The sequence below is a fragment of the Enoplosus armatus genome, chromosome 22 (genome assembly GCF_043641665.1).
Source record: "Enoplosus armatus isolate fEnoArm2 chromosome 22, fEnoArm2.hap1, whole genome shotgun sequence".
NCBI classification, from domain to species: Eukaryota; Metazoa; Chordata; class Actinopteri; order Centrarchiformes; family Enoplosidae; genus Enoplosus; species Enoplosus armatus.
The window spans coordinates 10,882,007-10,905,895 of record NC_092201.1 but is presented as its reverse complement, the minus strand read 5'-3'; the positions used below and the strand labels follow the sequence as shown (position 1 = coordinate 10,905,895).

General features: G+C 42.3%; 1 protein-coding gene across 1 annotated transcript in view; it reads right to left on the bottom strand.

Annotated features, from left to right (window-relative positions):
- The window catches only part of dock4b (dedicator of cytokinesis 4b), a 78,978-nt gene extending 57,037 nt beyond the window's left edge, over positions 1–21,941 (bottom strand). Inside the window, exons 1-11 of the mRNA XM_070929372.1 lie at positions 21,875–21,941; positions 19,406–19,489; positions 16,410–16,450; positions 14,445–14,500; positions 14,265–14,361; positions 13,508–13,656; positions 11,486–11,570; positions 5,507–5,658; positions 677–758; positions 450–510; positions 195–327 (exon numbers count right to left, since the gene is read on the bottom strand). Of these exons, the coding sequence (XP_070785473.1) occupies positions 195–327; positions 450–510; positions 677–758; positions 5,507–5,658; positions 11,486–11,570; positions 13,508–13,656; positions 14,265–14,361; positions 14,445–14,500; positions 16,410–16,450; positions 19,406–19,489; positions 21,875–21,941 (1,007 nt within the window). The remainder of the gene's footprint in view (positions 1–194; positions 328–449; positions 511–676; positions 759–5,506; positions 5,659–11,485; positions 11,571–13,507; positions 13,657–14,264; positions 14,362–14,444; positions 14,501–16,409; positions 16,451–19,405; positions 19,490–21,874) is intronic.
- Positions 21,942–23,889: the final 1,948 nt, after the last annotated feature.

The following is a 23,889-nucleotide window of genomic DNA, read 5'->3' as shown; positions in this document are numbered from 1 at the left end:
TTTGTACGATGTGTGGTTAGTATTCAGGATAAAAATTTGTAGCTTTTTTTAAAGACCAGTGACTCTTAAAGGAATAGTTCAACATTTTGGGAAAGCTCTACATCACTTTCATATGCGTCTGTTAAATATAAAGTATAGCATGGTTCAATATTTGATGGATGGAATTGGAATACTGGTTGTTTACAGTGACTTACGCATAAACCTTAAGCAGGTGGTCATCCTTGGAGTCAGCAGTGAGGAGATCAGCGATGCTGACGACAGCACAGCCAAACGGCCGCCGGTACTGTACACTGCACAGATTCTTCTTCTCCCCTGCTCCCATTCTCCCTGCACACACACACACATTCAAATAAGCAGCCACAGTCATAACAGTGCTGCTGTGAAAGCCCAAGAGATTGAAAAGACATGCAGTACTCAGCAGAATAAAGAAGCAGCGTCGTAACTCCCACCTATTCTTATGATGTGTACAACGATGTAGACATCTTTTCGTAGATCACTGCTTCCCAAATCCTGACAAAACAGGAAAACATACTTCAGATTCAATCATTGTAAACAAGCATCAGAGCACAGACTTCGCTTGTAGTTTTCAGGGTAATGGAACATGACTTAGGTCAACTTTACACAGCTTTAAATTGCTCCCCAATCAATCTTTGTGAGCTCAAAGTTCACTACTCACCACAAACAGCGTGCATTGTCTTTCTGTCTTCTCTGGCGACTTGGGCAACCCGCTCTTATTCAGCTTGACAAAGAACCTTTCACTGTACAAGAGGAGAGACACAGGGAGGGAACACACATTGAGATGAATGGGGTCAGGAGTGATGGCTGGGTGTCATCGTAAACAACTGCATGCAAGCCACTGCTAACAGGAACAGAATAAAGATTAGAAGCAATGTCAAAAGTGTCAAGCGCCGAACGGTGGGCACTGGAGAAAACGCTTCAAAGTTCAAGCTTCAAACTAAAGCTGTCTGAAAGAGAATATGAGGCAGGAGAAAGACAGGCAGAGAGGGAGCACAGACAGCGGGATAGAGGGAGGGAAAAAGATATACAAAGCTTGAATTACTGAACCAAATCCCCAACACAGAAGGTCTGTAACATATCCGACAACAAGTACATCTACACGTGGCTCCTCCGTGGCTGAATAAAATATTCAGCGTGTAGTTGCATATCGTGGATTCTCTCTGACATGTTTTAGTCCAGATACTGGACTGTCAGCAAAAATAGTGATGGGTTACAACAGAAAATGTCTTATAACTGGCAAGCTGGATGTCATAAATCTTCTGGTTGTGACAGGGCTACACTGAGACAATTATTATCAAGGTGAAAACAGAGAGAAAATGAGGAAATCAACCTGAAGGAAAAATGTCAAAATAAATGTCAAAAGACATAGTGCTGTATGTGTAACTTAAGGGGTAGAATATCCAGAAATAGCAATTATACTCATTGTGTACATTGTAAGGAACAGTTTAGTGACTAACGAGTTACTGTGGCGCGTTAACATGCTAACATCAGCTAATTAGCACTGAACACAAACTGAGGCTGATGTCATACACCAGGTCAGACACCATGAAGATCAAATTAAAATTTGGGACAAATTAAAATGTTGGTGGAGCTAAATGAAAAGTGAGAGGATCAACAAAGTTATTTCAGTTCATCCCGAGGGGAACGTGTCTGAGCCATCCAATAGTTGAGACATTTCACTCAAGATCACGAAAGTCAACCTGCTGGTGGCACTAGAGGAAATGTCAGGGGATCACCAAATTCATTAGAATTCACCCTCTGGGGACCATGAATGTCTGCACAAAATGTCATGGCAATCTAACCAATAGTTGTTGAGATATTTCAGTCTGGACCAAAGTGGTGGAGTGACTGACAGACTGACCAACATTGCCATCCTTAGAGCTATGATGCTAGCCTCGCTAAAAATAAGACAGTAAGCAGTTACACTGAGGCTACTGGAAAAGTAGATTGTCTGCCTTCCTGTCTAAACAACACTGGATCATACTTTGGATAGTTTGCACATCCTCTATAGTGCAACTTTAAAGTATGAAATCCAAGAGCTTCACAGGACAGAATGAACTGTCTCGAAATAACAACTCTGGCCTCAAATGCCCCGCGCCCCCTCTTTGTGCAGGCGGGAAATGAAGTGCATGTCGGGCAAAAACAGAAAGGACGGACACAGATCGCATTTTCATTCTCTTTGTACTCCGTCCTCTCTCTCTCTATCTCGCACACACGCTCAAAGAGTGGCAGCGGAGGCATCCTGCTGGGCCCCCGTCTCATCCTGGCTGCCGAGCTGAGGGCTAATCCAGTTAGGTGACTTTCACAGTCCACCGATAAGCAGAGAGAAAACCTTGTAATGCACCAGCGCCTGACAATGAGCCAAGTCGCTGGCACGGCTAGCAGGCTCAAGCTACAGTAGGCCCATTCACACAAGAGCAGAATATACCCCGACAGATCCTATATAACTTGACTTCATGCTGCATACAGCTACACAGGATTAGGATGTTTTATAACAGTCTGCGCTATTAAAAGCTCGTATTACAAGCTTAAAAGTTGCCATGTCTCTTCCATGATGTAAATAAGGTTGCTTCTTGCACTGTAATTCAGTGTTTTGTGTATGTAGGGCAGCGGGCGCCCATGCTTGAATTAATTAAGCTCCAGATTATTAATTATACAAATGCTTATGATTTTTCATACATGTATTCCTTCAGTAAAGTTTTCGTTTTATCGTCCGTATTGGAACGAACCAGTTGAGAGCCAATTTGATTTAGATGCGGTTGTTCCTCATTAGCTGCTCTCTGTAACTTTCCAGGCCATTTATCCGGCCATATGGAGACGGATTCCTATGCATTAGACATGAGACTTGAGCGCACGTTTTTCCCGAACTCTAATTAGTGCTCCATTGTTGAAACCCCAACTGCCAATTAACAGCCACTCCTGCGAACACAGACACACACACACGTCTCTTCCACACCCTCCCCTGCCACCGACTCTTCTCCCTCACAGCTGCAGCGTGTTGATCACCCGAGCTAAGAGGACCAGTGTCCCCCAGTGGGACCTTATCTCCCTCTATCACCGCCCGCATTAACATAACATGAATGGCCAATTTCCCTCCCCCCTGGGCCCACACAGCACTCGCTATTCCCTCTCCTGATATCGATGATTGCATTAGGAGCCGTGCGCTCACCCGACGAGGAGGCGGGGGGGGCGGCGGGGTTAGTGAGCGGCTGGCGTGTAAAATACTGGGTAAATTAACTGCCACTGTTGCCTTCCGCCCCCCCACCCAGCTGAAAAACCTAAATCTACCCCCAGAGGCCACGTGGAAAGGCGAGAAAATGACTTCACAACAGAGCAGCAAAAACAAAAACAAACACTGGGCCTCTGCAGTTCACACAAAATGAACAGAAAAACATGCACACACACATAGACACACATGTCCAGTCATCTATGGGTGACCTTGTTAGAGCTGAGCAGAGGTTACGATGAAGAGGAGGAGTGAAGTATGAGTATGTTCTGGGAGAACAGAGTAAGGCTGTCTTCACATCGTTGTCATAAATGTGTGAGTTTGATCTGGAGCAGAAAGAGCAACAGGATCATGTGTGAGCATGGTACAGTATGCCACAGTGTGTGTGTGTGTGTGTGTGTGTGTGTGTGTGTGTGTGTGTGTGTCCGGCAGAAAAGCCAGACAAGAAGCCTGTATTGAACACAAAGAATCTAACATGATGCACAGGGGCTGCTGGTGTTGGCATGGCACTGAGACAACGGGTCGGACCCCCATCTGGTCTCTGACACACAGGCACAGAAACCACCAGCACAGAGGGAAGAATGGCTCCATGCCAGGCACCCTGCGTAAATGTGTGTGTGTGTGTGTGTGTGTGTGTTCTCTGTTTATGTGTGTGACCAGACACTGCGAGACAACGTTGGCAAGCTGCCATTGCGAGATTTTCCTTGAAGACAGATCCACTAAGGCACAGTGGTTAAGGCCTCTGACTGCCTTTATCCCCCAAAATGATGGAACAATTGTAATTAGCTGATTTAGAAAACAAGATAAACGGTGAGAGAAATAGATCTTTGTATCTCTTTGTTATTATATTATTCAGTTTGGATAAAAGCGCACAAGATTTGTCTGGTATTTTCACTTTCTGAAGCTGCTGTGTGACATTTTCATAGTATGATGGAGATGGATATATAGAGATATATAGAGAATAGAGATGTTTTAGCTTAACAACAAAAGTTGACTTTATTCAGAAGTATCGTTTCAGAGAATGAGCAGGAAATTCACACGTCTTATTATTCTTACCTGGCTAAGGTACTCAATCTGTCAAAGCAGGAAGAAGATGTGCTTCAAGTAGAACTTAATATGATACCACTGGATAATAATTACCCACTTCAAGACAAAGCGCGGGTTGGGAATAATCGGCTAAATGTACCTTCATTACTGCCAAACCTTTTACCGTACATCAAGAATTTGGACGTATGAGTTAAAAGGAGACAAGAGAGCCTATCTAAATATACCTTACTAATTAATAGTGCGTCTGATCCACTCATACATTGTGTGTGTGTGTGTGTGTGTGTGTGTGTGTGTGTGTGTGTGTGTGTGTGTGTGTGTGTGTGTGTGTGTGTACACATGCAGATCTTATTTGTTCAGAAACTCATCTTTCTTTCAGATGAACCACATCATGAAAACCAAAAAGCCTTGCACACTTCCAGTAAAAATAGAACCTCTCCTCTTCCTGTGTGCTATTATTCAGACAGTGGAGGAGGAAAACCACAGGTTCTCCATGCGAAGTTAAAAGAAACTTAGGTCAACCAAGGTTGTACAATAGCTTGATTTTCTGCCAGTAATGTGATGAATAATGAATTGGATTCCAATAGAAAGAGAAGTGGAGTTACAGTAAGCTGAAACAAAAATAATAAAATGGAGTCCCATCAATGTCACCCTTCCTCCTCTGATGTGACCCTGTGGGGCGGAGAGTAGCGTCAAACACAAGCATGACTTATCAAAAGAAGTTTCAGTGTTGCCGTGCTCATTTTTCAACCCACTCATTTTCCTCGCCTGACGAATCCACTTGTTTGTGACATGAAATGGAATTTCTTCTCTTTGAACTATGAAACCAGGGAGTTTAAACACAGTCTTATATTTGGCCGACGCCCCATCGGGAGTATGTGGGAGTGTTGGTGTGCGTGCGTGCAAGTGACGTGTGCAGACTTCCAGGGTGATAGGCTCTTTTATGTGGACAGTCCGGACACTTTTTATATGACAAAAATAGCATGGCCATGCCCACTTTTATGTGTCAAAGTGCACTTTAACAACCTGCCTCATTTAATAAATCTGGATGAATATAATTAGAGCGGTTTTCTTGACATCAGAAGGGGAACCATTCTGCAATCACCAATCCACCTCACTGACTGTGCATCCAAAACAAACATAAGAGCTATGCAACCTTATGAACATGCAAACAAGTTTTGATTAAATGCGATGACGGCTGATGATGATGATGTCTACCTGAGTGGCCGGTTCTCCCGTCCATCATAAATGTGGAAGAAGACCTCCAGCTCCTCCCCCAGATTGGCGCTCATCAGACTCTTCATGTGGACGAACAAGTGATGGGTGCTCGCAGGCGCGGGGGTCTCCTTCTTACGATGCCGATGTTCCATCTGCAGAAAAGAGAGGAGAGAACAGTATCAAATCAATTCCTACTGGTACTCTGAGCAGGGAAATCTTTACATATTAGTCTTAATCTGCAACAGCACTGCAAAAATTAAATAAGTAAAATTGATAAAAAAAATACACATTGTACTGTTCTGATAAAGGATTTAAGGGATGGATGCAGAAAGGTAAAAAAAACAAACAGTAAAACCCATAAGCTCTAAATCCTGAAAGATCCTCAAATGCAGGATCAAAGCTTATCAAATACGGTTAATACCAGGGAAAAAACAACATGTGGTTACATCTCTTTTTAATACCGGCCAATCACGTTCAAGAGCTGCTGTATTTACCGTGGAGTTTCCTAGTCAAAGATAAATAATGTGCCTCTCACTGTTGGGAGGAGCTTTGATGCAGATTTGCATATATATTTGAAGACAGTAAAGAGCGGGCTACGATATAGATTTTGCTGATATAGATCGAGTTAATATAGCATGTAATATCGCAGACTGTGAACAGCACCGGAGGCTAAGATGTGAGAGTTGTATTGTCTGACTGTTTCTTTGTTGCAATCTTGGTACCAAAAAGACAAATGGGGCGGCAATGAGAAGCGCACATTGCTGTACATAAAGATATGCACATAAACAAACACTTTATACATAAGTACTTGCAGATTTATTCCTGTACTTAACAGTACGAGGGCTTTCACAGAATTACATTACAGCCTATTCACTCAGGAAAACACATTTACCATCAGGTATAAAAGCACCAGAACTTGTACTCTACCTTATCTATTTACCTCAACAATTTATCTTTAAGTAGACTAATTATTTTCTTGACACAAAGAAATAATGGTGTTGGGATTTGCATTCCTTTCAACTGAAGAAACAACAGAAGCAGAAGCACCGAAATTCACACTGAATACAAAAGCAAGCAAAGCAACAGTCAAACAATGCAGCACAAAGTCACATCTCAGTGTCTGGTACAGTCGTGCATTGGCAGTGTATGATATTACATGTTATATTAAGTCAATCTATATTAAAAAAAAAGGATCGATAAAGCCTCACACACAGCATGGTGCGGCATTGTAAATAGCTTCCAGATCAACACACACATTACAGCTCTGTTTATGAGAGGTTCATCCTAATCTGCTGTCAACATCCAAAAATACAAGGACAAACACACACACACACACACACACACAAACACACATACAGAGCACCAGATGGCCGGAAGAGACACTGCCAAATTGTGCTCCACATTCACTTCAGTAGTAGGATGTAAAGAGATCGGGAGGGGGGCAAGAGGAGGATGAGGAGAGAAGACGAAGGAAAAGAAGAAAGAAAATGCAAGGACAAAGCACAGGAAAGCATCACTGAGTATCAAAAGTCAAACTGAGGAGAAATTGCTACCAATCACGTCCAACAGTATATTATTACAGTAGATTATGTGTGTGTGTGTGTATATATATATATTTATATATATACACATATATATAATTAAAAAAAAAGCAGTCCTAAGAAGCTTTTGTTTTCTGCATTTTGTCACTAAACTTACATATGTGTTGGGTGGTGCTGCAGAAGCAACCATGTTGGAACTCTCTTGTTGATGTATTTCAAGGAATAGGTCAACATTTGATGAGCTATATGAGAAGACTGACAGCCCCCTCACGTCTGTACAGTAAATATGTAGCTGGTTAGCTTAGCTTAGCATAAAGACTGGAAAACAGGGGCAAGTTAGCATTGCCTGAGAAAACAAGGAAGGATAGCTGGATAGCTGAGGTTGAGGACTGATTTTGACTTGGGCTCATATTCTTTGGGCTCAAAATAATGAAATACATTACTGGAATCACAAGATCACAAATTCCTGGAGGGACTATATAATGCCAATAAGTCAAACCTAGAAGACAAATAATACTCAAACATGGATGATGTGAAAAATACTGTTTTTTTTATCGTGGTTCTTCCCTACATTATAAATATGCTGTTCAGCAGCTGACTGTTAAGGCACTAAGGTTACAATGTTTTGAACACACCAAAGAGTGCATTACCAAGTGATGACAATAGTGCTTTGACAAAAACATAAAGGCAACCAAACGCTAAGCTACAGTATCTCAGAGAAGGTTTAAGTCTCTGAAAGCCATAATGAAATATGAGATAAACAGCGACTACCTAGAGGGTAAGAAATCAATCTAAAATGTATGATGTGCTTTGGCTGTACTATGAATATAAACATATCAGAAACCACTAACATGGTCCTCGAAGACTTAAACATGCTTGGAAATTATACCACAAATCATTTTACAATTGCAATATGTGTCAAAATGATGAATATGTTTTGTTTTGTTGTGACTGCTCTGCCCTATCTGAGATCCCAAAAGAAAACACGCCGGAGAATGATTCAACAACAAGGCACTAACACCGTTTTTTTTGTTTTTTTACCAAAGCAGTTATTCTCTACACAACAGGGCTGAGCTCCTGGTTTTTTGTCGCAGAATGACTAGGTCTGCAAAGGCCTAATTTATGCTGTGGGGTTTTATTACGGGGTTATTTTCAGTGTGTCGTTTGAGCTGCCCGGCCGGAGCAGAGTGTGGTTATATGACAGCTTCAGCATGACTAGACACAAAGGATAGACATGACAGCCTGGCAGCCCTGCTGGCAACACAAAGTGCTGTGGGCCGCAAGGAGAGGACCAGAGAGATATAGCTGAACATAGGGAGCATGGCCACGTGCGTGCTTGCCCAACCGTCTTATTATTGTTCACTCGGTAAGATTTTCCTAAACAGCATGAAGCAGCACTACAAGGAGCTTTTAAAAAGGAGAGAGGGGTCAAATTGAGGCCACAGAGAAACGTCTAGTCTTTCTACATCCCTCCATCCGAGCTCCCTTTCATCACTCACTTCTACATCACTATTTAAGCCTCTTTTCATCCCTCTTATAAGCTTGAGACCTGCGTGACACAAGCAGGAAGCAGGAGATGTGTGTATTGCTTTAGTGATAACTGAAGTCACAGAGGACATTTCACGACCACATGTCCAGGGCGAGGCCTGGGCTATCCATCACTGCTGTCTGATCTGCCACCGTTAATGAATTCATCGCTCTGGGATCTAAACTCTGGCCTGCTCCGCTCGTGCTCCGTACTGAACTCGCTCTCCGAGGGAATAACGGGAAGTTTGAAGCCGGTTTTGCCTTTGCACTACAGTCAGCTTTAGCAACTGAGCACACTTAGCATGAGACTGGGGAGCCAATTAGGGATTTGATAAAGGTTTTCTCACTTTAAAGCTGCTAACAAACACAGTGCTTCAAAGGGTGTCTGCTTTCAGAAGTCAACTAGAAATAAGCCCTCAACCTCCACACAAAACTTCAGCTACAACAGAAAGGACATCCCAAGAATATGTATTCTCAGCGCTATGTATCGCTTTCACTGTGCTTTTCAACAGACTACTTGTGAAGTTACCAAAACTGAACAAATTCTAAACTAATACCTAAAAGCGAACCATTTGGTTTGTGGAGCTTCTTGGCAGTGCTATACACCATGTTAGGAAGCACGACAGATACCTTTTAGACTAAATTCAATGTTACATGCGGGCTGGCTAACTGCACAGGCTGGCGACTACCAAGAGAAATGCCCATTGAGATATTACTGAGATCCTTAGAATAAAGACATTTACAACACTGACATATCATCTTATAAAGTTGTTATGATGAACATGTTGACACAGAGAAACGTTAGCATTCATTCAGTCTTGTTTTTGTCCACCTGACAAATATTCACCCTCATTTGAGCTCTGGTCGGTCTCTTCCTCCTCCAACTCTTGACTCTTGAAGTATTTGGTTCTTTAGATGCTAAAGGCGCCCCTACGTTCACTAGATAGCTAGTCACTACCTTTGTCACTCATAGTCAGTTAGCGTAAGGTAGTCGCTTACAATATTATAGTGTTTTTGCTGCCTGCTATCACTGAAAACGAGGTTGACAAGAGTAGTAAAGTTGTGGGCAGTGTGTGAGCTAAAGGATGCTAAAATGCTACATACTGTAGAGCTGAGGGGAACTGTAGGTGAGTTTGTCACTCCAAGTCACCTCTTTCACAATGCACATAGTAATTTGATCCATTGTTAATATAAAAAAGATTGATTATTACAGCTTTACATATTACCACAGTTTACCGCAATGTCATTTAAAAATGGCCACACATTTTGCCATATATTTAAATCCAATAGTATATATTCCATTTTGGAATTAAACTCATCATAGTCGTCTATGTCCTGCCTGTGTGAATTCTCTCTTACTCAATGCACTGAATGTCTTTCCTTTATCCTTCTCGGTATCCTCTTAATTTCTCACTGGGCAGATATCACATAATTCCTTGACACAATGTAGCAGTCAGGCTACATTTTCCCACAGTAACACCCCCTGCCATTTCAGCACACACACACACACCAGGTAATCCCCATCTCAATTTAATTATGCCACACCGCAGCGGCACAAGACCGAAACAAAGAAGCTGTTCTCAGACACAAAGATCTCACTGACAAATATTGATGTAATTTGGGTTTGATGCCACGGTGTGAGCGAGTGTGCGTGTGTTTATGTATGTGGATGCCAGTCCCTTTATCTTGTCTCAGTATAGGGGAATTGCAGTCATTTGCTCATTTTGTACGCCATTTAATAGAGGTGCTTTAAGCTTCCATCCTGCTATGTCTGCTTTTGTTTTGACTAACAAAAAAGAGAAACAGATGGATTAAGAGCTTCAATTACCCCCACGAAGGGAAAGCCGTCAGTGTGTGTGTGTGTGTGTGTGTGTGTGATACAATTCTCCCTGTACTGTATCAGGGCAGAGAAGTGGTTACCACGGTAACAGCAGTTGGGGCTTGGAGAAAATGGGAAGGGGAAGCAGGGAGCAAACAGTAGGGAAAGGAAGGAGAGAATGAGCGAGAGAGGTATGGAGACAGATGGAAGAGGGAGAGATTCAGACATATACTTTATTTTTCTACATGCTACACTGATGCCAGAACACTGAAACTAGTTTGTTGTGTATTCATACTGTGAAAAGTATTAAAAATAACCACAACACAAAGCACCATTGGATAGTCTCAAGGAGAACTGTGATGCAGAACAGCTACTGAATGGTTCTTGAGGTGAGATTGTTTTGCCAACTGCTGTTTCCAAGGTCAAGAATTAACTTTCAATCCCAACTTTTAAGCCAACATGGATGAGAAGTCCTTAAAGTGCTCAATGGGAGTGGACATTTTGACTATGTACAATTCTTTGACAACTAAGCAAACTCAATCTGCTGAGGAAAATCATGTGATCTAGTCGAAAGCTCCAGAGCAGCTACTGAATGCACCTTGTGGTGAGGTGTGGTGGTGTTGTGAGTGTCAGAATTGGGAAGTCAGTCCCCACTTTCCACAGTTAAAGGTGTGTTTATGTGGGGTAAAGGGCAGGGTTTGATGTGGTCTGCCGGTTCACACCACTACCTCTGCCACCAGCCAGCTTTGAGGAAGAACTTAAAAAGATGGTTACCAATGATGGACAGCTTCTCACATCACCTCAGAGGTTAGCCGGATCAGACAAAGTACTGAATGAACAAACTGGTATAACATCCTTCAACTGTCTGACGTGATTAGTTGAAGAATGTGTTGTATAAAGCTGTGACTGGTAACTTTCTATATGTATCATAGGCACGGTACATCCATCTATCCACTTATCCTGTGCTGGGATTTGCTTGGGGCTGTAGACTCTATCTTACATTTATCCTATGTATTTTAGAAATATTTGGAATTAATGGTAAGCAGCTAGTTGAAACATGACCATTTCTACATATTTGAGAAGACCACTCACCAGTCTGTAAAGCTCTGTGACGCTGATTTCATCTGGGTCTACCATGCTGAACTCTCGCCTGGGGACCAGGTCCAAGCCGAGTTGTCTGTGACATAAAGATTCATACAGGAAGTGAATTAAATATGCATCAGACATATCATACACATATTACAGTGATGGTTAATTCACATCCTACTCTGTGGCAGGCAAAAGAGACGAGGTCGATTGAATTGAGCATCAACAAAGTGATCAAACACATACAGACCCACAAGTGCACCTACACACACAGACACACACACCAACCAGGGCTGTCAGATCACCCATGTCAGTCGTCTAGATAAACCTGGCGTGTCGTCCTCTTCTCTAAAGAGCTGATGAAAGAAAAATGTCCTCTCCCTTTAGCCCCCCACTGTCCTCTTAATCCTTCTACCTCCAACTGCTACGCTCCATCTCTGTCTCTCTCCGTCCCTTGACCCTTTCTGTTCCCTCATCGGTTTCCATGGACAGCTCTACCTCTCACTTTCTCCCCCCTTTCTCCTCATCCTCCTCTAGACCGGCCCCTTCAGTGGACCAAAACGGCACGCAAGAGTGTGTCTCCTTGTCAGCAATAAAAGAGACAGGCCTGGTCAAGCATACAACAGCCCACAGCGAGGGACTGTCCACCCATCTCCTCACTAAGGAGTGTGTGTGTGTGTGTGTGTGTGTGTGTGTGTGCGTGTGTGTGTGTGTGTGTGTGTGAGTGTTTTTGAGTGTTTTTGAGGAGGGCCCACAGCAGGAAAATGAAGGAGAGAGAAGAGCAAGGGCAGATATAAAGAGAAGTTGGGAGTTTTTTTTATTTCGCCCCCATGGCATGGAGAGGAAAGCGAGAGGAAGGATGGAGAGAGAGTCTGTGTGAGAGGCAAAGAGACTTGATTGAGTGAGGAGAGCGCCTGCAGGGATGGTAGGTGACAACAAAAGACAGAGGAGCAAGGAGAGAAGAAAGAGTCAGAGAGAGAGTCTGAGAAAGAAGGAAAGATGAGTTAGAGAGCTGCAGGAACCTCTCAGAAGCCAGAGGACAGAATAAGTAACAGAATCTCATAATATTTAATTTTCAAATTCAAAGTTTCAAAGTTTTGTTTGCTTCAAGTTTTAAGTTAAATTACTGCTAGATGAAACAACTTGCTATTAGACCAGTTTCTCATTAACTACAAATATGCTTTATATTATTCATTACCATTTCCCAAACTTTAGCACAAGTTTTTGGATTGATTTTCCGCCTTCCTGGCAGGCACAGTAAAATGTTTAACTCTCTGCAGGTTATCCCTCACAGAGAACATAAAGTTTGATTTATTCTATTCATTTATTTTGTGGACATTACATTGTCATAATGTGGTTATGCAGATGTGAGCTGCAAGAGTATGAGTTTTGTTAGAAAATCTCACATGAAGCCTTCGTTGACCACAGAGCTACAGGTACTGAGGAGCCCCAGGAACTGGCAAATGCACTGATCCGATACACCAGATCTGTATCGGCATGATACTGACCTCATCAAGGGGATCAGAGAGCGGCCATGACATGAGCCATCCACATTAAATACAGTTTCTTTGTCAATGTCATTATAAAATTCAGTGTTTCTGCTATCAGTTACATTCATTCAGTCATGGTGGGCTTACATAAAAATTATCATATTATTTTTTTATTGAATGAACCGAAAAGCAAGACTTGAATAGTTCTGGTTCACAACTGCATCACCATGCAAGAAAAATATAACAACAAAAACTAAAGCTGACTGAATGTTCCCTGTGATGGATTGCTGCTCTCAGGCAAGCCTCTAGTCACTGCTATTTGATATCCATGCAATACCATGAAGTTAATGGAATCCAATGACTGTGCTGAAGGCAGAAAGTCAATCTTAAAACTAGTAGCAAAGTTTAACCGATGAATAATAAATGACCTGAAACATAGACAAACAAACTTAAAAACCTAAACATGGTCCTCTGAGATGGAACAACACTGTGTTGTGAAGCCATATTTGGACTTCCTCTCTGCCCTTCTTCTACTCACTCGTTGCCCCAGTCCAATCTGGCTGTGATGTGCTGCTTGACGTCCCTCATGCGGTCATGGGTGAGGTGGCCCACCAGCACCTGCCTCCTCAGGTCCAGGATTTCATTCATCACGTGCCAAAGTCGGTGGAACAAATCCCCCTCATTCTTCTGTGGAAGGAGGAAACGGTGGGGAGGGACGGAGGAGGAAAGAAATGAGTAGAGAAGCAAAGAGAGTCAGTCAAAGGCGATGAATGAAAGGGAAAATTGACACGGAGGAAAGACAGAATGAGGATGACAGACGGAAGGGAAGACACAGATAAGAAGATGAAAATATACAGTTGCTTCGTGACACACAAAAACACAAGCGAAAACAGAGTAACAGAATACACATTAGAGAGGCAAATCGATGTTGAGAAGAAGAGGGCGACCCAGAGAGGGAGGCAGACAGAGGGACTTAAAATGGATTTGTGCAAATTAGCTTCAGTGTCCTGCTGCTTTTTGTCGCAAATGTATGCACTTTGATCTGCAAGCATTCATCAGCTCAATTTAATCAGCGCCCCAGATAGCTTAATAGGCCACAAATACAATCAATCCAGCTAATGAATGTGTATGAAAATGTGTTGACTGTTTGTGGCTTTTGAAATACCCCGGGCCAAACAAATTCCCTTCATGAGAAACCTAAAAAGGCTGCTTCGCTTAAGCAATGGTGATATTTAAATCAATGCAAACTGTGTGTGTGTGTGTGTGTGTGTGTGTGTGTGAGTGTGGATTCTTACCACATAGAGTTGTTTCCACATGGCACCCCAGTCTCGCAACGTCGACGTCATTTCTGTGATAACAGAGTCTTCAACAGGGATGACCGTCTCAAATTGCCTACAAACATACATAAGAAGAAAATCCAGTTCAAACCTCTACAACGACACACACACGCACACACACAGCGTGGCATTACTTACCCTTTATTCTTGACGTGGGCATTCTTCAAGTGGATGTAGCTGGATGGGAAGATCCCCTTTGGGCAGAAGATAAACAGGTTAATGAGAGGCCCTTCTAACGCTCGACAAGTGCCATTAGCATTTAACTGTTAGCATGTGACAATGATGCACAGAATCAACACAGTGCTAAGTGTGTTTGTGGGTTAACAGAAAGGAGAGCGGGGGGAGAGAGGAACAGTCAAAGAGATAAAAGCAAGGAGCAATGGGATTTAGGAGACAAAAAAAAGATGAAAAGTGTGTTTGTGTGTGTGTGCCCTGTTTGACGCTAATAAACTGCAAGTTGCTCCCTCTTGACTCGGGGAGATCAAAGCAGAACTTATGTGTAAGTATCTGAGGATAAGTGCAACCCACTGGCGCACACAGAGACTCTGAACGCACACCTAACTCTTTACTCCCAACTTGGTTTATAACATCACATGTATCTTCTACACAAGAGCTTTTTAAAAGCCACATCTACTACAGTGAGCCAGACTGTCAGCTCATGTCATTCGTAACATCAATCCTTTGTGCAGTGTGTTTTGTGCCATGGGACGCGGGGCTTAATTAACAGTGATGATTCAGTTTGGTTTAATTGGCTGGTCTTGAGCAACTTGAGGGTTTTTCTTTTCAAACTATAATCAGACGGAGACTTATTGGGGTCAAATGGGGTCAAACAATCCTTTCATCAGCTTGACTTTTAGCACTCTTCTTCTGCAACTATTGGATGCTGTTGGATGTGTTCTCTTATTCATATACTTCATCTATGTTTCTACTTTATTTTCCTACTCATAGTCATTCTGTTCCTACATACTGTAATTTTACTGTCGTCATTTGTGTCCGCTCTGTATATACAACATCTGTTGCATGTCTGTCCATCTTGGCAGACCTGCTGCGGTGTCTTCCTTTTTTCCTGTTAAATGTTTTTTTTTGTCAACACCCATTTTTGTATATATATTCTTAATAACAATGATATAAGCTGTAACTTTGAGTTATTGGCCTTCAGATGTTATCGACTACTTGTCATAGTAGGAGAAGCACATGTGTTACTAATAACATTAACGCTGGCTCTGTTCTATTCAAGTGTTCCTGTAAGCCATGACTCAATGTGACATTGAGCCAGCATGCACAATATCAGGACTCTGAAACCGAAGCAGCTAAATGGAATTCAGCCAACATGCAATTTATTTGCCGTCACATGTCAAAATGCCTTCTGTAAAGAAGTCTAGTTTCCATTAAAGGCCCTGCACATCCACACAGGTGTTTTCGTTTATTGTGGCTGATTAGACTCCTGCTGAGGTTGTGAAGTCTCTTAACTCCACGCAGGCCTACTTTGTCATTGCAGATATTCTGAATAGCCAGAAAAACACAAGTGTAATGGGGGTCCTGAAGGTGGTGAACCTGAATGGAAAACAGCCATTGTTCCATTTCCTGCTATGACATGCCATGATGTCTGTCATGAAAAGGGTCTAAAGTAGTCCCACTCTAACAGGTGCAACCAAACTAAAAGGGTGAGTGAGAGCCCCACCTGTACATGCCCACACAGCCCTGAGAAGAGCTCTAATCAGGCAAAATAATGCAAAATACTTGTGTGGATTGTTAAGCTGCATGTGGTTAGCTGCTGCCCCTTCATCTGTTATGTTACCAACATGCTGAGCACTTTTACCACACAAGACTAAAGTGTTCAGTTTGACCAACTGACAGAATGGAATATTTTGATAGCAGCAAAAGTACAGCTGATGAAATCTGTCACTGACAGTTGTCATCTGAGCTGGTGAACGATTATTAGCCAGGGGGAGACTTGTAAATGTGACATGCCAGCTCTGTCAGTTGACATAGCATTCAATGAAAAAAGAGGGCATCAGGGTTGAATGAGGGTACAAATGAGTTCTAAGCAACCAAAAGACAAGCGAAACATGCACACACACATGCAGCAAAAAGTTTGCTCACCTTGACATTTGGATTCTTCAGGATGAATCCTCGGTACCAGCCTGCAGAGACAAAGCACCATTTTATTTTCCAGCATGTCATTGTGAATATTCCACCTTAAAATGTGGCTTAGGCTGCAGAGCACACAAGGAGAGGAGATAATATGGAATACTATGCATTTAAGAGAGACAGGGAAGGAGATGGGTATGTAAGAGAGAGAAGTTGTGCATGAGATTTAATGATAATGATCCAATCTTTCTGTCAGCTGCATGTACAAAAAATGTCATAAAAAAGCCCACTAGACATTTATTTAAAAAAAAAAACAGAGACTGAGACATTACTGGATCACTGACTAGGTATCTCACTGCCAACTGAATAACTTTCCACTGCCAATAAAAATGTCAACACCATTTTAGAGTCATAGCAGCACGCGAGACCACAGCAGTACAAAGTAACTTTTTTTTTTTTTTTTTCCAAACAACCTGTGTTGACGGTGACCACAGGCCAATGCACAGCAGAGTGAAACGTGTGAAACACAAAGCCACTGAAAACCCTGTAAACCTCACTATGACTTGTCCTAGCAGGTGCGAAAGAAAAACAGAGACAGAGAAATAGGTGACAAAGCTGCGGCTTGCAGACGCTCACTCTCTTCTCACACCATTACACAGTCCAATCTGAGCCCCAAGCCAAATTAGTGCGTGCTTGATGCTTTTTGCAAATCCCAACACTGACAGAAACAATCTAATACATTTACATTGGAGGCTTTGAGCCGATGCTCTTTTCCAAACTGACGATTTTAAGCTCATTTCACTGATGCAGTCATTGTGCGTCCCTCCAGATAAGAGCATTAGCTAAATAGCTCAAATGTAAATGCATTAGATTATTCTAATCACTGTTGGGTTTTGCCAGAGCGTCTGTGATTCAGGTAGTATTTTCTCCCTGATGTGTTTCACGCATGCATTGTCAGAAGAGCATTGAGGACTTTGTCTCGGTCTGCACTGTGGAACACATGCTCAGTATTTCCTAGATGAGTAATATTTTCAGTAGCAGAGGTCAAGTACAGTGACAGCTTTCTGCAAAGTTAGATGTCGGTGAAGGACAGCGACACATCTGTAAGAGAACAGTAGGATGCGATAACTGGTCCAATGTTTTTAATCAGTGATTCCCAGCCAGTGGTAGATGTAACCCAGGGGCTACTTGGGTTACTGAATTTGCCAGGGGGTATGTAAAGATTAAAGTAGATCAGCTAATTTGAATTTTTATTTTTAAATATATCCATATATTTGTGTTAAGGAGGAAAATAAACAGCCAAATAGGGTTAGGAATTGGTGTGATGTGGAAATCTAGTGTCACAATAACAAGTTACAACAAGCTACCTGCTACAATAGGCTGAGCACAGTAATGTTAAACAGTTGAAATAGATATTTCAACTAACTAATAACTTTAACTCATACTTTTAGCTTAGAGTAATGGATAAACTGTTGAAACATCCAACTTCTGCCATAAATGCAAATTTGACAAAACCAACATTGACAATTCATTTGTATGAAAATAAAAAAAGTATTATATATATATATATATATATATATATATATATATATATATATATTGTCTTGCTATAACTAACATCCACTTCAAAATAATTAGAAATGAACACATTTAGAACGTGACACATTAGGTGGTGTCTATGAAGTGGTGCTAGGGCTGTGGGGGTAAATTAGATAAAACAGCCGCTTTACATCACAGTTGAACTATACACTGTGCACTCAGTCTAATGTATTCACTGCTGTCAGGAACTTCATTTCAAAGTACCAAGTCAAAAATCATTTACTGAGGCAGTGCCTTTACAGACAAGAGCCACGTGTCAGTAAAGACACTTTCACATGGTAAGCTCCTGTGTTTTGAAGTGTCAACAGTATCAACATGAGGCACAGCCATTAGTCTGTCTCCTCCGCTGTCAGCAGCCCGTCTCCCAGTGTCCTCGCTGCTGGCAGGATTTTGATTTTGTTCCTCCCTTCTGGACCCAGCATTCTGCTGGCTGTGCTATTGTCTACTTCCACTGGGCCTTTTAACTGCAATATCACATCCCTCTGGCTGGCTGGCTGCACGACTGGCTGACTCTCTCTGTGCGGAGTGTACGCTTCTATCTCCCGACAGGAAGTGAGACAGAGTGTGTCAAGAGCACCGGAAGAGGGAGGTGTGTATGCGTTTTTAAGTGTGGCTGCGTATTTGTGTTAAGGTGTACATATGAGGGTTTTTTTTCTGTGGTTAGATGCTTTCATATTATTATGCAAATTTAAAAAAGGCCTAAGGACAGAGAAATAGGGAAAGAGAATACGGAGTAAAAAGAAAAGAGACACAAAAAAACAAATTAACATAGATAGGGAGAGACAGACAGCAAAAGAGTGTAATAGACGAGAGGAGCAGAGGAGAAAAACAGATTCAGCGTGGGCAGGAAGGCGGGAAAGGCAGCCAGTCGGTGGTGCAGGAAACAGTAGCAAACGTGAATTTCCACAGCCATTCATCACAGACATGATGCTGCTCATTTCATGAGCACACTGCACCACGAGAAGATATGTGAGAAGTGTGATGTCCACCAGGTGAACTTTCTGTACTTAATAGACAAACACATATCTAAGCGTCTGTTTGTTTGTGCCAAGTAATGCGTGTCTGTTTCTGGGTCTGTTTGTGGTTGCATGCATGAGTGAGTGTGTGCACGTGTACATAGGATACAGTGTGTGCCTGCCTCGACCAATTATTTGTCATTGATTTAATAAGGAAAACACACATTATAAGTATAACAGTTTTCACATGGATTCACTTGATTTGTATATTTAATGACAAGAGAAAGTGTTTGTAATATTTTATAAGCCTTATTGCTTGAGTTCACTTCACTACTGAAGCGAAAGCAATTGCTTTCCTTAAATGTAGTATCCTGTTTCATTTCTTTATTTTTTTTCCCCTCACAGAACTCATTTGGAAGTAATGTACTCGTGTGTGTACCATGTGCACTGTACCTTCACATTTCTCCAGGATCTGCACCGTGTCTCCGATTTCTAGCGGGAGGCCATGCTGGACAGTCCCTCGGAAACTGGCCAGCACTACAACAAAGAAGAGGCACAAAACACCCACGTCAGGTTTTTTTTTGGTATGTTTGAGCTTAGTTATGCAGAGTTACAAAAAAAAAGGTCCTAAGACATAAGCAGAGCGATACAAAACAAAACGCTTCTGGAAAAGAGAGAGGAGGTGCAATCAATAATCTGTGTAGGTGAAATAAAATCAAAGCTTATAAAATATCTCAGTGTTTCTGCACAAACTTAAAATAGTTACACACAAAACAAAGTTACATAAATACATTCTGCGTAATACTGAATGCATGAGGCTATCTCAACATGGTAATGCAGCACATTTAATCCTGAACACTCAGGGGTCATACATCAGGGGTCATGGTAAAATAACATCTCTACAGACTTGACAAACACTGAAAGTATGTTTATTTGTTTGAGAGTAGGCAAAGGAACTGTGTTATCCTCTGGGGTCAAATAAACAGAAATGTCAAGTTTTTACACGTTTTCTATTTTCCAAATCGAATCAAAGTAGATGGAGAGCAGACGTGGGGATGGACTTAAAGTGGCACTCCACTTCCACAAGACATGAAGACCTTGTGGAAGTGCAATACTAAAATTGTCGCGTACCCCTTTAAGGAGAAGCAAAGAGACAGAGAGAGAAATTATGCATATAACAGATGGAGGTTTGGAGGAAGTGGCCAAGTTTAACATCAAACAAAGCAAGCACACACACTATGATGAGATGGAGAAAAAAAAAAGCTTAATCAAGTGAGTTTAGATACTGTTTTGAGATGATATAATAAACATGTTGTGTTAAGATTTTAGTTTGTGCATGTTTTGAAACAAAGCCTGAAGAAGAAAGGAGGATAAGTGAGGAGGCAGGGACAGAGAGATGCTGATGGTCCATTAACAGTGAACGGTACTCTGTGCTGTGAGAGTGTAACAGCCATCAGAGAGTGGCAGTTGACGGCTCTTCAACCAGCTCTTTAAAAGAGAGCTGTGTCCGGCTGAGTCGCTCACTGCAGCCTGACACACACACACACACAGTTACACACACACACATATATATATATATATATATACACACAGGTAAATTAACCCACGCACTTACACCTGCATGTACACACAGATATATAACTACAGCACGTGGTGTTCATACAAACATTGAAATGCAAACGCTGATGGATCCATACACACACACACACACAATGTAGAAATATCTACATGTACAAGTTGCCTATTCAAACAGCAATGTATGCAAACACACACAGACATGCATTCACACATGGACACACACATGCAAAAGGAAAAAGACAGCTTCACTGGGATTTGGGGTGGAAACATATAACAAGAGTGCCTTGCCATGCAGAACTGAGAGGGATCCCACTGCAGCTAAAGAGTTCAGAGAGAATTTCATTTCTTCTGCCCGTGGGGCTCGACCAGAGTACCTGAACGCACCGCCCGAACAGCACAGAGAGAATTCCCCCCGCCCCCCAGAAACACTATCTTTACAAGGGATTTGTCACAAGTGCACATCTGACATTGTAATTCATTCAAAGACCAACCGCTTGCACACACACACACACACACACACACACACACACACACATATGTGCACAGAAACCTGAAACTTGCCTACTTTTTGTAATTCATTCAAAGCCCAATCACTCACACACACACATGCACAGACAGAGGCAATCACAGCAAACACTCACAAAGTGTGCCCAGTGCATGAATTATCCAAGTGACTTTCCCAGCTGCAGTCAACTAAATTATTCAGTTTCAAGTCGCCTTTTTTTTCTGCCATGAAATGAAAGCTTCCTGCCTGTCGATCCACAAGCCAGCTGCTGTGTGTCCGTCTGCCTCTAACTGCCTGTCAGCCTTTGACTATCTGTCTGTCAACTGTCTGCACTGGCTAACCGCCAAATGATGCACTGAGGAGACAGGAAAGGTGCTTTACACTTGAGGGAATTGATTTGTTGTTGTTGTTTTCTCCCTTTTGCCAGGACTGCGGGATGTGTCCTATTATGCCAGAAAAGGAAAACAGCAAGTACAAATGGGGAGAAAGATGCCATTCATGGCTGTTCGACCACACAGCTGCCGCAGAGCACAAGAACAGGCATAGCAGTCCTATAAACGGACCAATGCACACACACGCCACACACATAAAACATAGCACGTCTAAGTGGATGCCACTGGTGCATGAAAATCCTCTTACATAAATTGGACAAAAGCGGACCTGCTGATGCTCAGATACGACATGAACACACTCACACAGACACACACTTTGACTGTCTATTGAACCTGTCGGACCCAGTTTCCAGATGGCCTGCAATGACCAGCGTTTCAGCCACCAAAAGGCAAACTCTGATCCTTTCTGACACACTCAAACGCACACAGTCTGATTTTATGTGACACCGGCCCACTGGGTCATGGCGAGGATGCTGCTATTCTTGACCAAGCTATCATCCCCAAAACTAGACATAACGCGATGATGGCAGTCTGTTTATCCATGTGTGCACAGCTCTTTCAAACAGAAACACGCCGACGAAGAGACACAGCCGGGGAAGAACTATGTATACTGTCTGTCTTCTCCAGAGAGAACAAGAGAGGCGAGGGAATAGAGACTGACGGAGAGCAAATACAGAAGCTGAAATAAAAACTCATTGGGTCTCTGGTGGAGAGCTGGTGGTTTAACACTGATACAGTGTGTCACAGTGTCTTCATGGGGCTAACATGGCAGCACTCATCTCCATCACGACGCTTGAGAACGTCACTGTGGGGTTCTCAGCACATGCAAAGGTCATAAAGAGAGAGACACAGAGAACAGAAAGAAACTCAGAACTCAGAGAGTAGAGGTCTTCACGGGCCTCCCTGACCTGGGACCAGAGCTGGGACAGCTCCACATTATATTAAGTCTGAAGGGTCCCCTTGTACTCACTTTGGGTCACAGGTTAGAGGGTCAATATGTCTCCTACCTGATTGTATCCAAGTGGACTCCATAAACAGGAGTATGAACTATGATCTGCAGGGGAAAATGACCTGTATTGTTTCTACTGCTGCCACTTTTAGCCTTCACATTATACCTGAATTATTGCCGATATGATTATTCAATAAATCAATTATTCAATCAATAAACTTTGAGCTTTTCAAATGCGGGGATTTCTTGCTTTTCTCTCTTCTATATATCTATGTAAACTCAATATGTTTGACAATTTGGTTTGGATTGTTGGTCAGTCAAACAAAACATCTGGAAATGTCACCTTGCGTTTTTGGGAACTTAAAAAATGATTGATAGCATCATCACTTATGAATATAATAATTATTTCCAGCTCTACATCACATATCTGACCACAAAAAGCTGTCCTGACAGCGACTGTGTCCACATGGGATCTTGAAGTCAGAGGTTGCATTTCGATCTCTTTAATGCGCTTTCACCTCGCCTTAATCCATTCGGACTTTATGTGTGTTTGCAAGTGCATTCTGCTGAGTAAGTCGAGATCCCTAGAAAGCCTACTGGCTCGGATTAGGCTTACATGTGTTTTAGGCTGCCACTTGGAGTCAAGGCCTGTCAAAGCGCGTTACATTTGGTTTGCTCGTCGCTCTGTCTAAGCCCCTTAGAAGAACAAACACTGCCAGAGGCCCAGAGTAAGATGAACGCCAGCGCTCCTCCTTCAAAAACAGCCGGAGCTCTTTCAAAAAAAAGCAGAGACTGAATGAGGCAGGTATACCGTCAGTGATCAAAGCTCGATATTATGTTGCTGCTAGTCTCATTTCACCATTAAAGTAAAAAAAAAAAACATTAAAGAAGCAGGAAGGAGCCAGTGATTTATGTCTCAGCGCCCACAGCTTTTACTAGCTTTTTTTGCACTAAATTACATGGCGAATTTCATTCAAAGCGCTCGTTAATGTGCTTTTTAACCTCATTAGCCTGACCCTCTCTTCTCGCCACTGATCTGACAATGACTCACGTTCATAATCCCCTCCCACATGTTAATTATACAGCATTTATATCATTAATATGCTAATTTGAAAACACAGCAACTGGTGGTGCCCCACTGGCCTCCAATTCTGCCAAATGTAAGGATCATGTGTGTGCAAATATAAGTGCGAGCATTATGAAGCACGCACCAACACACATGCAAACACCCATTTGTCAGGATGTATTTAGATTAATGAGCAAACAGGCTTGATTCTGAAGGATTCTGAAAGAGTGATATCCCAAAATGCTCGTTTCCATCCACATTTACAAGGTGAACATTTTAACAGTAACACACAGAACTGAGAGTTAACAACGCCGATAAACCTCTTCACTTCCTCATGGTGCACATTCTGCATCCACTGTCCAAAAGCATAACACTGTCAGAACTGCCAAACCAAAAGTGCCCTTTTATTCCAGCAATGTGACTAAAACATTCCTACTCAGACCAAAA